The 17012-nt window shown below is 40.9% G+C and overlaps 1 protein-coding gene across 1 annotated transcript in view; it reads right to left on the bottom strand.

The window, feature by feature from the left end:
- Nucleotides 1-621: 621 nt before the first annotated feature.
- The window catches only part of ano2b (anoctamin 2b), a 61422-nt gene continuing 45031 nt past the window's right edge, over nucleotides 622-17012 (bottom strand). The window contains exons 20-24 of the mRNA XM_034075262.2: nucleotides 16277-16429; nucleotides 15471-15523; nucleotides 14002-14180; nucleotides 4434-4539; nucleotides 622-3119 (exon numbers count right to left, since the gene is read on the bottom strand). Coding sequence (XP_033931153.1) covers nucleotides 2742-3119; nucleotides 4434-4539; nucleotides 14002-14180; nucleotides 15471-15523; nucleotides 16277-16429 — 869 coding nt within the window. The 3' untranslated portion in view covers nucleotides 622-2741. The remainder of the gene's footprint in view (nucleotides 3120-4433; nucleotides 4540-14001; nucleotides 14181-15470; nucleotides 15524-16276; nucleotides 16430-17012) is intronic.

Here is a 17012-nt window from a genome sequence, read left to right as displayed (position 1 = left end):
GTTCAGCATGGTGAGGAAAATAGTCACAGAAAACAGAACAAGAATCGACAACTCTACCCTCTGCTCACTCCTTTCCTGTAAAATACAGGTCCAGCCCACACATATGCTCCATGGTGCCACAGGCCGCAAAGCATTGCACTTACAATAAGCATGTTAATGTTAATCTAACAGCTCCGGCGATCCACTACTATTTATAAATCGTTATCCTTATGAATGTAATGTCTTCCTTCCAAGGTTTTTTCACATTCCACTATTTCCCACGCTTTCCCTCTCCCTTTATTTGGATTGATTTATCTGCCCCTCTTCTTACTACAAACAGGATTTACTCCAATAGTCCACGCTACCCTCATTTATCACTCCTCCCAAAGTGCTGGAATATCCAGATTTATTCCAGTTTCCCTTGAACTGTGTCCCAACGGCTCTCCATTATGTCCAATAAATAAGCAACTTAATTAGCGTACATGTGAATATATTGATGTAAAAATGGTGGCATTATCATATGCTGCTTCAGCCTTCAGCATGTCTATCTTTTTTGAAGGATTATTCTTTTGGTCAGAATACCCCAAAAACTGATCAATGAGATAAAAGCAAACAGATCACACCACATGTACAATTATTTTATAATCCATGTAACAATCATGTATTTAAGAGCTTTGAGTAAGGGTTATGGATCAGGTAAGTATAACTATTTCTCTTTCATCTAGAACAGAATCCAGCACAACATTTCCTTCCTTAAGTCCTTATGAATACATTACAAGTCCTAAATGGGCAGACACATGTTGCGATTTGTGTTGTATTGGAAATACAAGAGAAGTTACAAGGAAACTGTCCTAAGGGTTTACGGCGTGTCGGCATTTAAACATTGAAACAAGAACTGGATTTGGTGTTCCAAGATGGCACACATTCATTTAAAAGACATTTGAAGTTGGGCCGCTCAGACTTAGCTGGATTTCACATGCAAAGCCTGTATTATCTGTGGAAGTGAATGCTTAAATCCCACTATTATTGTGATGGCAGTGTTAGATTCAATTCAAAAGTATGATTCCATTTCCTGACTCATTTCTTCACTTTACAGATGACTTAATTAGGGCTATGGACTCTATTGAAACATTAATGAAATCAGTTAAAAGCTGCTTAAATACAAAGATATAGAAAACAACACGTTATAAAGATTTATACGATTAAAAATCATAAGATTAAAACTAAAACCAAGATATTAAAACACAGCAGCAGCAACAGTGTAAACACACTATCATAGAATGTTACTTCTATCAATACACGGTTGGAATTAAAATAATCAAATAATAATACCTTTTATACCATTTCACCGCCAATACTGGTAAATTAAGCGACATTATATTTAGTGTAGGCACTAACAATGCTTTAATTCCAACAAACACACAGAAAATTAAGCCTCTGGGCTGCCATTGTTATTCATGATTTAGTCCCATCAGTGTTTAGAGCATTATGTTAATAAGGTAATATCTACTGTGTGTGCTAGTAAAGCTATCCTCTATCAAACGTTAGCTGCTGTATCGTTATAGCTTATATTTCCTTGCACAAAAAGTGAGGAGGATTTGAATATTAGTTTGACCTAACATGCAAAAGCTACTTGAGTTAAAAATTCTAATAAGAAGAAATGGATGGCTCACAAGTTATTTTATGAGGGACGCAACCTGTCTATTTGGGCAGTGGAAACCCACATGTTTTACTTACCTGCATGAGTCAGTCCGACATTTTGAAAGAAGGATTGTTAATAAAAAAGATAATTTCACGCCATTCACAGTTTGTCATTTGTACTCAGTCTAGACAAGTGCATATGGCTGGGGAGAAAAAATGCTTCACAGATAATCTATTTCTTGGACTGTGGCTCAGTGGATAGTGTGATGGACTTCGAATCAGGGGGTAGCAAGTTCGAGTCCCACTGCAGTCAGCATGTCGTTGTGTCCCTGGGCAAGACACTTCACCCCAAATGGCTCCTGTGGGGATTGTCCATAGCACTGAATGTATGTAAGTCGCTTTGGATAAAAGCGCCATGTAATGTGTAATGTCTATGATCTCGGAGTGGCATGCAACAGGCTGCCACATTGGCATCCGTAGAGCAGAATGTAGAGACAAAATGACCAGCAGCTGACTAACACTACAACCCTAGTAACGTTTGAAAATGATCCAAGGGGATTCTTGAAGTCCATGAAGAAAAAATCCACTGGAACACAGAAGAGGACTTGCTCTCTTCGGAGGCTCCTGTGTGCTTTCAGTACCATGTATTTAAAAGAACAGGACATGTTGCAGCTGCTACACATTCTGATTAAAGAAACACTTAAGGAGCACATGAAGCAGGAAAGTTCCTAGAAATTAGCCCGTGTCCATCCCTGAATCTGTCCATGAGTTCTTCCTTGATCTCATCTGCCAGCTTATGTATTATTTGATTGTTCAGCCTAACACTGTCATTATTGCTTATCTACGCTATGAAGCCTGAGTGCCTCGCTAAATCAGGTTTTTTTTTTTTTTTTTACCAAAACGTAAAAATGATATCACTTTATCAGATGAACAGTCGGGTAGGAACAACACAGACACATCAGTGCGGAACGACACTGAGACCAATGGGACGTGGTTATTTTCGATCCCAGCACTACTGTCTCAGACACAACAGGACAGAAAAGACAAAGACACGGACATCCATTGAGCAACATGTCATCCAGTCCAAGCTGCAGCACCCCTACGGATGTGTGTGTTACTCGTCAAACTGCCGTGTGTCTTGAATTCTCATTTTCATTCTTGGGAGACGGAGGAATGTTCCTGGTGAACTGGCTGAAGCTGGCGGCCCTGCACCTGGCCCTCGGCCCCCCTCCGTCTCCTGAGCCCTGTGTGGGTCCTGGGGGGAGAGTACTGTAACGGCCCAGGAGGGGCAGGACCTGGCCCGGGCTGAGGGGGTTGGTGCTCAGCTGGTGGGTGGCATCCTTGGAGAAGAGGCTCTGGATGAGCTGGAATTTCTCCTTTTCTTCCCGTAGGAAAACATCGACCAGGAGCTTCTTCTCCCGTTTGAACTGCTCCACGATAGTTTTGGGGACGTCAGGGATCCCCCAGGCCACCACGAGGCTGAGGAACATCACCAGATTCTGAAGGAAGGAGGAAGATTTAGGATCTCGAAAGGGTTTTCAACACAATATCTTTATAGTGTATGAAGCATGTGGATAGGACATTGTAGGTCAAGTTTAGGAACTACACTTTGTATACTTTGGGTGTTAGGGAAGGATTAGGGGGGGTGTTAAATGTATCATCATCACATGGATTTGGTAAGGTACGCTGAGGGCTACATCTGGAGACATGTTTTTTAACCTGGCACCATATAAAGTAGGCTGAATACACGTTAAGTCTTTGCAATGTAGCTGGGAGTGTAAATAGAAGTATCACGTGATGATTCTCAGGCAAGTTCTGCAGTTATGACGAGCAGTGTCATGTGATTGTATGCAAAAGGTGCTGGTTGACAAGCAAGCATTTGGATACAAATTGGCGAGATCGCCTGCTTCGTGTACACCAACACAACCCTGCTGCTGACCGTGTTGGCGAGCAGGGTTTTAAAGGTATTTCCCAAACTGTGTTCACGTCTGACACTTATCTGCAGCAGTGTTGGAGGTAAACTCCCACAGCTTAGTTGTCGAAGGACATCTGGCACCCATATGTAAGTGAGGCGTGCCGGCGGACAGACGGATGTTTATCAAATGAGCGGCTTGCTGAATGACTGATGCATATGGTAACATTCCCCATCAGGATGAGAGCACTCTATGATCCACCTGGCCGTATACATTTATTTATATGCCTTTTTATCGAAACAAATCTGTTCCATTTTACTGCGGAAGTGTGTGGGCAGAGTAATAGGTGATCCAACATGTTTATGCGTCTTACTAATTATAACCTTCAAAAAGGTTATGTCTGTCTGCCTGCCTGTCTGCTTGTCTGTCTGCAGCCTTAGAGAACAACTACTGGCCTGATTTTCAAGGGACTTGGTGGGAGGGTTAAGCTCGGGCCAAGGACTAATCCACTGGTTTAGGCGCAGATTCAAATATTATGATAAGGCATTAGTTTTGCATGCCTATGGTTTCGGAGTAGTGGAGAAAATGAAAATGATATTCCGTCTGGGATGATCAAGTGAACGCCCCTCCACTCTGGAACAGCTATCAACGTGATGTTTAAACGCTCAGAGACGCAAGATCCAACACGTCGTCCTTGTAGCATCCTTGTTGTTCTCACATACTGTATACACGCTAATGAACACACTCATGTTGGAAGAACGAATTCCCAACTCTGGGAACGGCATCATCAGAGGAGCACCTGAATTAAGCAATGGTGGAGGTCTGCTCCTTCTGACTGATACTCGTCTTCCCATTTGTAATTAGTTTGCTATTCCCGTCATGTTGTTTCTGAGCACGTACCTGGAACAATATGACAAAAGCCAGTCTTGCAGCCAGGACACACCAGTACTGTTTGGAGATGGTGTACGCGTCTGGAGACCAGGGGGGTTCCCTGTAGTCTTTGTACCTGGGACAAAACACACACATATATAGCATTCAGTTTAAAGTGGTTGTCTGGGTGAAAATAAAGAAAAACGACCCATTTATAGTTATTGTACTAGTATAAACAGTCGCATTCTTAAAGGGGCCCTATAATGATCATGTTCAGGTTCATATTTGTATCTTGTGCGTCTACTGTGACATGTTTATGTGCTTTAATGTTGGAAAAGTGCTTTATTTCTAGTTCTACGGGACCTCTTTTTACCCCCTGTCTGAAACTAGAGCCCAGTCTGCTCTGCTAACAAATAGAAGCACGAGGGTCCAATGGAGGCGTTTCAGGCAGGGGGGGGGGGAGTGTGGGAGAGAAACTCTCGAACTTTGGGAGTTTAGCCTTTCACGGATCATTTACATGCACAAAAATCTATATAACACACGAGTGAAAAGGGAAACCCCTGAAATAATAAAAAGGCTTTAAATACGGAGAGTAAAGCTACAGAAAGACACTACGTCAACAGATAAAACAAGCATGGCAGTTTGAATGACTTAACCCGCTCTCAACCCGTGAGTTCAACTCCATTTATCTTCACGTGAGACCTGCACCCTTTTTAAACATCCTACTCCTCCGACCCAGCTCCCTTAGAAGGGCAATACACTTTGTTCAGATTATTCCCCCTTGTTTTCTTTGTAGTAAACGTTCTTTGTTGTGCAGGAACAAAGTGCTGAAAAAAGTCGAACCATGTTGACGACAGAGAAAGTAAGAAAGAAAGAGAATCAACAAGAAGGATAATAACAAGCGTGACAAAAGATGATCAAAAACAGACAAGAAGATGGGCTTCGTTAATAATACTGAATCAAATCAAATCAAATCAAGTTTATTTATAAAGCACATTTTAAAACAACTTTCGGTCGCGCCAAAGTGCTGTACATGAATAAAAAATATACGAAACATATTGCAATTTGTAGCATTTAAGTTAAAAACAACAAATATAAAGGCAGACACAGTTAAAATACAAAATGAGAAATGTCATGCTCTGCTCACTTTTAAAAGGCCAGAGAGAAGAAGTGTGTTTTTAGAGAAAAGACAAAACACACACACACACACACACACACACACACACACACACACACACACACACACACACACACACACACACACACACACACACACACACACACACACACACACACACACACACACACACACACACACACACACACACACACACACACACACACACACACACACACACACACACACACACACACACACACACACACACGAGGTCCACAATTTAGGAGAGGCTTGAGGAGGTAAAATAAAGCAGTCTGGAGCCAGTCTTTGGTTCGTCATTATTAAATTGGGTCATCCTATAGATACGATCACATGTTGGTGCTCTTTTGTCTCCAAACCCCCCCCCCCCAGATTTCTCTTAACATCGTTCAAAAGTAAAGTGTTCCTTTTGTCTGTGGCTGGCTGCTTTTATAGTGTGCCCCCAGCCAGCTGACTCCTGTGTGACTGTCATGGTGCTGAGGGACTTCCTGAGATCACTCCGCTGGTTGGTGCAGAGGCGTCGCTGACAGACTGAGAGGCCATTCAAACCAAAACATGGTGTTTTAATGTTGCCTGTGGCAGTCGGGCAAACGGGCTGCAGTGCTGCTGCTCTATGTGTTGGCGTTCAGAACAAAGTGCTGCAACTGGCCGGAGTAGAGACGAACACATCGGGAGAAAATAAAGAGCATGATGGAACTACAACGTAGGTCTACACGCAATTGGAAACAAAACAATGCCATTTTTTCTTGCCAATTTATTTCTACACAACTGTTTCAGCAAAGCTAAGAATGTGCTTGAGGGTAACAGGAAGCAAAAGAGAGACTATCAACAAGACTATGGTGGAAAGACAGCAGCTTATGGTTCGCATGGGTTCACATCACTGAGGACGTGGCATGGACTTACACCAAAACAGCTCGACACTAGCTCTTCTTCCTCCGCAGGCTGAGGAGGTTCAACATGGACTCCAGGATACTCTGCAACTTCTACAGGTGCTCCATAGGGAGGATCCTGACCTTCTACAGGTGCACCATAGAGAGGATCCTGACCTTCTACAGGTGCTCCATAGAGAGCATCCTGACCTTCTACAGGTGCACCATAGAGAGCATCCTGACCTTCTACAGGTGCACCATAGAGAGCATCCTGACCTTCTACAGGTGCACCATAGAGAGGATCCTGACCTTCTACAGGTGCACCATAGAGAGCATCCTGACCTTCTACAGGTGCTCCATAGAGAGCATCCTGACCTTCTACAGGTGCATCATAGAGAGCATCCTGACCTTCTACAGGTGCTCCATAGAGAGCATCCTGACCTTCTACAGGTGCACCATAGAGAGCATCCTGACCTTCTACAGGTGCTCCATAGAGAGCATCCTGACCTTCTACAGGTGCACCATAGAGAGCATCCTGACCTTCTACAGGTGCTCCATAGAGAGCATCCTGACCTTCTACAGGTGCATCATAGAGAGCATCCTGACCTTCTACAGGTGCTCCATAGAGAGCATCCTGACCTTCTACAGGTGCACCATAGAGAGCATCCTGACCTTCTACAGGTGCTCCATAGAGAGCATCCTGACCTTCTACAGGTGCTCCATAGAGAGCATCCTGACCTTGTACAGGTGCTCCATAGAGAGCATCCTGACCTTGTACAGGTGCTCCATAGAGAGCATCCTGACTGGCTGCATCACGGCTTGGTACGGCAGCTGCACCGCCCTAAACCGTGAGACTCTACAGAGGGTGGTGAAAGCTGCACAGCACATCACCAGGACGGAGCTGCACTATACCCAGCGGCTCAGGAAGAAGGTCAACGGGATCACTAAAGACCTGCATCACCCCGGCAACAAGCTGTTCTGTACTACTAAAAATAAAACATTTTATTTCACATGTACATAGTTTACTTTATCCTGCATTTTACTTGCCGCATTGTGTCATTTTCAAAATGTAATTTTTTTAATGTTTTTTCATGTCGTATGTATTATTACATATACATAATGTATATGTAATAATAAATAAAAGACTAGTTTGGTTTGTTTTATAAGCTGATGGTTGTGTAATTTGTGGTTTGCTGTGCATGCAGAACATGCCTCAGATCAAAGTCATTTATTTTTTATCAGACAGTCTTCTCTACGAGAGTAATTTTCCTTGTTAGTTTTACAATATGTTTTCTTTTTATATCAAGAAGCAAACAAGTTACAGCAAGCTTGTGTTCATCAGTTTGCTTGTACAACGCCAAGCTGCTCCCTGCTGCATGCAATCACTCCTGCTCTCTTTATGCTCTTTGTTTAAAATGTAACTATTTGGAGGCAGTCAGTCATCTACATATGGAAAAATAAAAACACAACCGGTTTGAATCTAAATCATCCCTTCATCAAAGCAACAGTTGGCAGAGGTCGAGACAGCTCTGCTTCAAAATGAAGTGACACGTTTTCAAATTGATGAAAAATAAAATAAAAACCGACTAATCCTATTGCCAAAATGATTAACCTCTCCTTCAGTCAGGGAATGTTTCCAAGTGTTTGGAAGCCAGCTATAGTTATCCCAATATTTAAAAGTGGAGACCCCATGTCTTCCTGTAATGACAGGCCAATTAGTATCCTTCCTACAGTGTCAAAGGTTGCTGAGAAACTTGTGTCTGAGCAAATCATTGAGCATTTACACACTAGTACATTTTCTCTGCATCCAATGCAATTTGGCTTTAGGGCAAAATACTCAACAGAGACCGCCAACTGTTTTTTTACAGAACAAATCAAATCAAAAATGGATAAAGGTGGTGTTGTAGGAGCTGTGTTTCTTGACCTAAAAAAGGCTTTTGACACTGTTAATCATAAAATACTCATATCTAAGCTTTCCAGTTTTAACTTTTCTTCACAAACACTTAGATGGTTAGAATCATATTTGTGTAACCGATCTCAGTATGTGAGAGTTCAAAATCATGAATCTGCTGACCTTCATCTTTCGACAGGGGTCCCACAAGGTTCAATCCTGGGACCATTACTATTTTCGCTCTATATAAATGATTTACCATCTGTATGTCCTGACACAAACATCCAAATGTATGCAGATGACACTGTAATATATGTACATAGAAGCAATATGACACACGTGCCTAATGAACTGACAAACACCATGGTTCATGTAACAACTTGGTTGGAACACTGCTGTTTGCAACTAAATATTTGTAAAACAGTGCATCTTCTTCACCAAAACAAAGTCCTCTTGTGTTGCGCCAGATGTTTTTGTATCAGGGGAGAGGCTACAGGTGGTGTCACAATACAAGTACCTTGGAGTCATGATTGATTCAACACTCAATTTCAAGGCTCAGGTTAAAAAAATTCAGTCTGTCGAGATTACATGTCAATTGAGGCATCTCTGATGTACACACACTCTATGGTTCTCTCACACATCACCTACTGTTTAACTACCTGGTCACATGCCAGTACAACAACATTAAAACCACTGGAGTCATTGTACAAACAAACACTCAAAATACTGGACAAAAAATCTGTTTTTTCGCATCACTGCCCAATACTCAAAACATACAACTTGCTAAGCTGGGAAAACCTCATTAAACATCCAAATGCTTGCCTTTTCTACAAGATTGTCAACGGCCTTACCTCACCTCCTCTTAGACAGTTTATTAACATACGCACAACTGCAACTAGGGTAACAAGAGGTGCAGCGAGAGGAGATTGCATTATTCCACTCAGAAAAAGTTCTTTCAGTCAGTTTTCATTTTCTGTTAAAGCTGCTCAGCGATGGAACTCGATCCCACCTCCAATCAGAGACCAGACCACATTCACTTTGTTTAAATCCCAACTCAAAACCTGGTTAGTGAGGAATCAGCTCTGCCAACACTGACCCAATCTTCTGCTCCTTACAACCCACCATTGTTTTGTTTTATTTGTTTTGTTTTAATGTTCTATATTTTAAATTGTTTTATTTAAGTATCCCAGTAATGTCTGTTGCATGTTTTAAATGTATTGTATTTACTTGTTTAAAATGAAATGTGTTTTAGGTTGACTTTTAAAATCTGTCCAGGGACTACAGATGAAAAATAGCCTCTTGGCTAACTCTGGCACGTTTACAGAAATGTTCATTAATGTCCCTGTTAAATAAATAAATAAATAAATAGACTGTACTATAGGCCACCTCACTTCCTTAAAACGTCTAACTGAGAGGCAAGAACTCTCAACTCAACAATCAAGGAAGGCTCTTCAATCTGCCATGCTTCCAGAAATGATGGTCTGTTAAAAACGTTATTCATGCCATTACATTGAAACATTTCTTGAAGGCACGAGTGTGCAGTAAGGGTCAGGGGGGATTCTGGAGGGGGGGATCGAGTCTTTATGTTACTTCTGTGCTCCATTTTCACAACAGCTCATTTAAAAGTCAGCCTTTCTCTCTGGGATGTCTCTCTCAACATATAACATTCCCGTCAAGGCGATAGCAGCCCATTAATGTCCAGATAACATCTTTGTGCCGAAAAATGCATGCTCCCAACCATTAGATGTACAGCAGACATCGTAGACATGTATAGACAAAGATCAGCATCATGTGGAACTCGAGCTATATTTATAGCAGTCTTCATGGACAAAATCAATCAAAAGCATATATAAGGGCCCCTTTAATCAAATATTTTAAATATTCAAAATAATTTGAATATTACAAATGTTGCTTTAATATTGTAGTGAAGAGTTAATATTTGCCTTTTGAAACTGTACATGTAACCACTGTAACCCAATTAACAACGTTTCAAAAAAGAACTTTAGCAGCAATGCAGGAAACGCGCATCACACTCAAAAAATGTAATGCGATGAATCAGATCAACGTTTTAATCATTCAACCCCCCTCAAACACACACACACACACACACACACGCGAACAAATTGCTGTGAAGCGATGATGAATGAATGAGTGTCTCACAGCACTTGAGGATGACATGTGTGTGTGCATTGTGTGTGTGAGTGAGTGTGTGTGTGTGTGTGTAAGCAGGCTCTTATGGTGTCTGATTCTTTCTCCTTATACAGTCATGAGTGAGGAATGCTGCCCGTGAGACTCAGCTTTCTCTCCCGCTCTCTGATCTTTGATCTGTTCATCTTTGCCTCTGTTTTACAGTATTTCTTAATAGTTCAACTTCCAACGTGAACTCAGCTGTGAGACCTCCCTCCTGTCACTCATTTGACTGAGCTGCCTGGGTGGAATCAGACATAAAATGGTATCAAAGACATGCTTCTCCTCTTCCTCTGCTCGCTCCATGTTTGGTTATAATGCGCAGCTCAATATTCTCTCATAATGAGATTATAGTTAGTGTGTGAGAGACTTAAAACCTGTGTGTTCCCCCACATTGACACACACACAATCACACTGGTGGAAATAATACTCAGGTCCTTAAATTGAGTAAAAGTAGAATCCCTATGGTCTTAAAATTCCTCCATTACAAGTATACATTTTGTATTTAAACGGTTACTTTAGTAGAAGTACAGAGGTATTATCAGTAAAAAGGACTTTGTTTATCAAAAGTGAAATGGCTCTTTTTCATACGTGTAGTTTGTCAAACTGGAGCCAATTTTAGTAACTTTAAATGACTGTTTTCATATGTACAAAGTAGCCAGTAACGTTGAGTGCTTAATACATGTAATGGAATACAAAGCACAAAACTTGCCTCCAAAATGAAGTGGAGTAAAAGTACATGTTGCATTAAATGTGACCTAAGATTTTCAACGACATAATTACTCTGTAGCTATGTTAGTTTGACAATAAAGAACCTTGAACCTTGAAATGGAAATGCTCAAGTAAAATATGTAAAAATAATACTTAAATTCAATACTTGAGTTTATGTACTTTGTTACATTCCACTACTGCTAACTCCGGTCACACTGAAACAAAAGTATATACAAGTATATCTTTGTCTCCTTTCTGTTTTTCTTCTCGTTTCCCTGGCCCCGAGGAGAACAGTGACATCAGGCCGGGCATTCTGCTCACCCTAACCCAAACCACTTCCATCCCTCTTCAATGCATTACTTGGCAAAATACAGACATACCGAAACAAGAGGAGAACACACGTTCAATCCATCATGTACCAGATTGGTCTTTGACAGATTAAGGTCACAGTCAAGTAACAAACACATTTAATTTCAGAGTTCAAATTTGACTAAATTAAACTTACAATAGCCTTATGTTGGACTTATAGTCAGGAGGGATCCATAAAGCATCCATAGCTGCTTTACTCTTAGATATGTGTGGTCTCCATGTGACAGAATAAAACTGATTGGATACACAGCTTATGACCATGAGGAATCTTGATCATCATGACATCTCAACTGCAGGAATGAAAGAGAGAAATGACGTTATAATCCATGACTTTATTCCTTGGCTATCACTTGACTTCCTGGTGATAACAGTTTAACTGCGGCCCACTTCCTGTCAGCTCAGGGAACAAGCACTGTCTTGATGTTAAGCAGGTGGAAGCGAAAGAGTGCTGCTTTCCCGATACTCGTATCGTGTGTTCCTGGAACACATGAGAAGACATGATTGAATACTTCCTGTCTCTTGTTTTTATTGACCTTGATTTCATGTGTTTGTTCTTTGTTTCCCTGTGAATCAATGTAGAGCTCGCAGGCTAAGTACAATTTGATTTAAGGCTAACTGACGTCGGGTGTCAGAAGTACAGAGAGAAAAAATACAGGAAGGCATCCCACATGACTGCCGGGACTAATAAACAATAGCAGGGGAAGGGACCTGGAACACCTTTGAAGAAAACTATTTTTATTTCCCCTTTTACAGCACAGTGAGACCACTAAAACCAGCCCATAGCTGTGAGGAAAACCAGTTAAACTCTTAACAAGCAAGAACAATCCATGATGTGTTCTCTTTCCTAATGTCCTTCTAAAGAGTGAACAAGTGAGCTCAGCAAAGGAAAAGGGATAACGTGTGTCCAGCTGTGTAGTGTTTTATTCAATAGATGAAATGTTTTGTTTTTTAAAGCAGCCAATAACACACCAGGTGTTATATAACGGTTTATTGACATTTACACTTATTCAGTATCAGGTTGCTAAAATACCAGAGACGGCTGAGTCCTAGTTATTACTGTCACAGTGATGAAGTGTATCAGTAATATATCTAAGTAATTGTATAATTGATTTAGCTGTATTTCATTCATCAACATAGCTAAGCTGACATTTTATAGTTTGCCCACATTTTTAAATAGCCATCATCTAGTGATGCTCTGCCCACTGACGCAGTCAAAATGCCTTTTACTTCCTCACATCCCCGTCTTTGAATGTAATTAAAGATTTAATACCTTTGTGGTTGGCCTCTGTCACACCATCCATCTTTTTATCCATCCATCCGACTACAGTGCCTCTACTCATCCTTCCTCTCTTATATTCCCACTCTTGCTATCCCATCTTCCTTTTAATGAAAGCTTCTCTCGTCTCTCCATTTATTCATTCATCCGGGATTAAATGAACTGAGTTGTCTGTAGCATCTAAAATACTGAATATGAGTTCAGTCATTAGGCTTAATCAGCTAAATCACCATCTGCACGCACACACACTATTGAGCCCTACACCCACACACTGCAGACACTCACAGCCTTCTTTGAACATCCTCCAGCCGCATTCATGCCTATAGGCGTTCAACGGCATCCAGTATGTGGCCGTTCTTGGGCGTGACGTACCACACCACTTTGGCACAAAGACTGTATTCTTGCAATCTAATGATTAGCTGTCTTATGTAACAGCAGACGGACCTCAGTCTGTGGGCGCCGGCATCCATGACCTTTTCTTCCACGCCTTATATTGGTGTTATGAAAGCGATGCTTGCCACTGGCATGAGTGAAAGATGAAGATGAGACAATAGTGCACTGTATTTCTAAATGTGAAAAATCATCACCCCGCCCTGTAAAGCTCAGACTGATGCAGATTATTAGCGAGATAAGGGAAAAGTCTGTTTGCCATCGACAATTGTATCACCTGTGGTCATTTAGTTATGGCTCCTAAAAGTGTCCTATAACTGGAAAATACTCTTTATTTACACCTCAATGAATATGATGCTCTAAGCAGATGATATGGTATTGTACGTATTGAATGCTGATGGCTACATTTGCCATAAACTCCCTTTAAGCGTCTCGGTATCTTACAAAAATGAGTTAGAGATAGACTCCATGAACCCCGAAGGAAACAGAGACATCTTTCTGTCCGATTGAATGGATATTAGCCTAGACATAAGCCTCTATATTAGCAGCTGTTGGTTGTTAATACTGAACGGTTATTGATTTGTTAAGGTCTATTACAGATTGGTTTAATCCACTTACAAAATACCCCAAACTTAATTTCTCTGATAGATCTCTAAAGATAGATGAATTGGCTTAACTGTTTCCTAGAACTTACAATTAGATCAATGGCAGCACAAGGAAACAGATCCACATGTGTGTGTTTTTACCGGCAGACGGTGATGTCGGCTTGCTCTATGTTCTGCGGTGCCGTGCCATGTTTAAAATGTGACACGTTGAAGTAGGAGAGCGTGTGGTCGATGAAGCCGTGCATGGTGCCCGTCTCACTGAACATGTATTGGTACACCAGCCGAGGGATGAAGTCTGACGTGAAGGAGATCACAAAGGCCTGCAGAGAGAAAGAGAAGGAAAAGAATAAACATTTGCTTCAATACAAAAGATAAATGACATAACACTTTACATCCAGCAAAACATGTGCATCTGCAGCAGGTGATTTTCAGATGTTTTAAAGTCTAGTTCTCTTCACATTCTCAGATTAGGTCTGTAGAACTGTTACGACATGCAATAAAAAGAGAGGAATTCTGCTCCTGGTTTTCCATCGCCTTGACGCTCTTGAGGCAGCTTAGGTTTTTGTATATGTGTCCAATGCCCCATAGCTCTAGAATAAATAAAAGGTCCAGCTGCTTGTTTCTCAAATCGTACAGAAATCTCTTTAGTATTAAAAGTAAACTGAATAGGATTTAGCTCGCGAGCCAAAGACAAATCCCTAGCAGGACTTTCCTGAGTGCACAAACATGTTGACAAGGTCAAGAAGAAGAAGAATATTTCAGAGCAAACAAGCGTTTAATCTCTTATTTAATATCTACTGCTATCATAGTCAGCCATGGATAATTTAGTGTTAGCAAGTATGTACAATGCTCACACGCAGCAAACCTGAAGAAAGCCGGATAACGAGTCGAAATATATTCCTGCAGAGAAGCCTGAGGTCTGCGGCACGGCACTGTTGTGTTATGCAATCTTTGTTTACCGATGAGTGTGATGCCCGAGAGTCAACTGAGCTTTCTTCCATTAATACTGAAGAAAGACATTCAGTATTATGTAATGGCATTGAAATGTAGACATATGTTTCTTTTACGAAGAAAATGTTAAATATACCAAAGCCAAGGTGGTGGAAGCTACTTAAAAGCTCTTCAAAATCCACGTTGGTTAACTAAAGCAACTTAGAAAAAGTACAACAAAGTTAATCTAAAGAAGTCTAGATCATTTGAAAAACTTGAAAAATTAAATCTCACTTATTTGTACTTATTTGGGTTTTTTTATTATTGAAAGTGCTTCTCAGGAACATTTTGCCTAGTCATGATATAACAATCGTAGCTAACCATAACTCAATGAGACACAGCAGAATTTATTCCACAGAATACATTAATGCTGCTGAGTAACCCTCCTCATGACTATAACTGGCCTTGGTGATGTAAAGTGAATCCTTGGACTTCCACCTAAATCTGGCATGGTGACTCGATGTAAAGTGCACAGAGAGGCTGCTAGAGAGCGGCCTTATGGGGGACCCAAACAGTCACGTTATGAACCTGCGTTGATGCATTTGCTGTAGGTATATATCTGTCTGCATCACTAATTCAACGGGCAGATATAGAATGCATTCCATTGCATTAATACTTACATTTATAATGACAGAGAATTTTCCCATTCCACTCAGTATGTTGTACCATATGCCTATAGAATACAAATAAATAAAAGAGAGAGACAGAGAGAGAGGTTCAAGAGATAAGAAGTAGAAGCGGTAAAACACACAGATCTGTATGAAGTGCAGTTGCAACATGGGTTTCTGAAAGCAATCCAATCAAACTTAATTTAGTTTAAAAGTTTTGTTTCTTTTTTAAAGTTTCGTTTTCAAACTCTACATGAAGCATGCACTTAATATTTCACTTCCTGTTTACATAACTAATATCATTCTCCAGTGTATCTGTTCATTAGATTGCGGTTAGTTTAAATCAATTGCTGCCTCCATTATATATCTTAAAATACATTGTGATTAAGACAGCTTTGTTCAGTCCATAGAACGTCATTCGATGGTGTTTTATTGGCACACGTTTCTGCAGATTTTCTTTTAGGATAAGTGTCCACAGCAAACTAGTTGTAATGCTAACATGCTAACATGCCAGCTGATGTTAAGCAGGTGTATGTTTACCTTGTTCACCGTATTGTTCTTACCGCATTAGAAAGCTAATATTTTCATATTAGCACTCAACACACAGTACAGCTGAGGAGGATGGGAATGTTATTAGTTCTGCAGACTTCTAAAATGCAAGGAATTTCGCTACAACTGGACAAATAAAACAATTGGGCTGGAGATTAGATCAGCTGTCAGTATCTGCAGAACCATATGTACTCTATCTCTATGTGAACTCTATATTTGAGGGAGACTCGCAGTATTTAAGAGAAGGTTACATGTGTCCCAGCACTCACCGATGTCTTTAGCACGTACGGCAACCGGCCTGCGTAGCTCCGTAACAAACTTCTTGGCATCCAGTCGGATCTCGATGACGTTGTTCAGTAGAGCAAAGAGCGGAGCGAGAGGGAACGAAGCCACGAACAGAGAGACAAAACCAAACTGGATGACTGGAGAAAAGAGAGACACAGTCATCAAACATGTTATAAACATCCACTGATGAGGTCATTTTAGGTATTTAGTCCGAGTGGATTTACAATAAGCCTGTCATATGCAGTATACTAGTTTTATATTTAACAAGGTGTGGTGCCAGCATTTAAAGGTCCCCTATTATACTGTTTTCATCAATATATTATAGGTCTCGGATATATACAAAACATGTCTCTGATGTGTTTGGCTCCAAACACCAAATAGAACATGCATTGCAGCATCCCATAATCCCCTCTGTTTCAGCCCTGTTTCCAAAGTGCTGATTCTCTGTCTGTTACTTTAGATGAAAATAAGGAGCCCCTCCCCACGCCCCTCTGAGAGATATTTGGTTAAATAGAACACAATGGTGCTCTAGGAGGAGATTCAGGTGATAAGGTGGGGGGGGGGGGGGTTACCTTGGTTGGTGATTGGCTAATGGTTACACAAGCCAAAAAATCGTTATGACATCATAAAGTGGACAAAATCTGATCAGCTCATTTTCAGGACAAAAAGTAAGAGAATCTTTTTTCCTGAAACTTTCAGAATCTCTTTACACGGAGGGAA

Source organism: Pseudochaenichthys georgianus, chromosome 23 (assembly GCF_902827115.2).
Source record: "Pseudochaenichthys georgianus chromosome 23, fPseGeo1.2, whole genome shotgun sequence".
NCBI classification, from domain to species: Eukaryota; Metazoa; Chordata; class Actinopteri; order Perciformes; family Channichthyidae; genus Pseudochaenichthys; species Pseudochaenichthys georgianus.
Note: the sequence above shows the minus strand (reverse complement) of the source record. Positions and strands in the feature narration are given on the sequence as shown.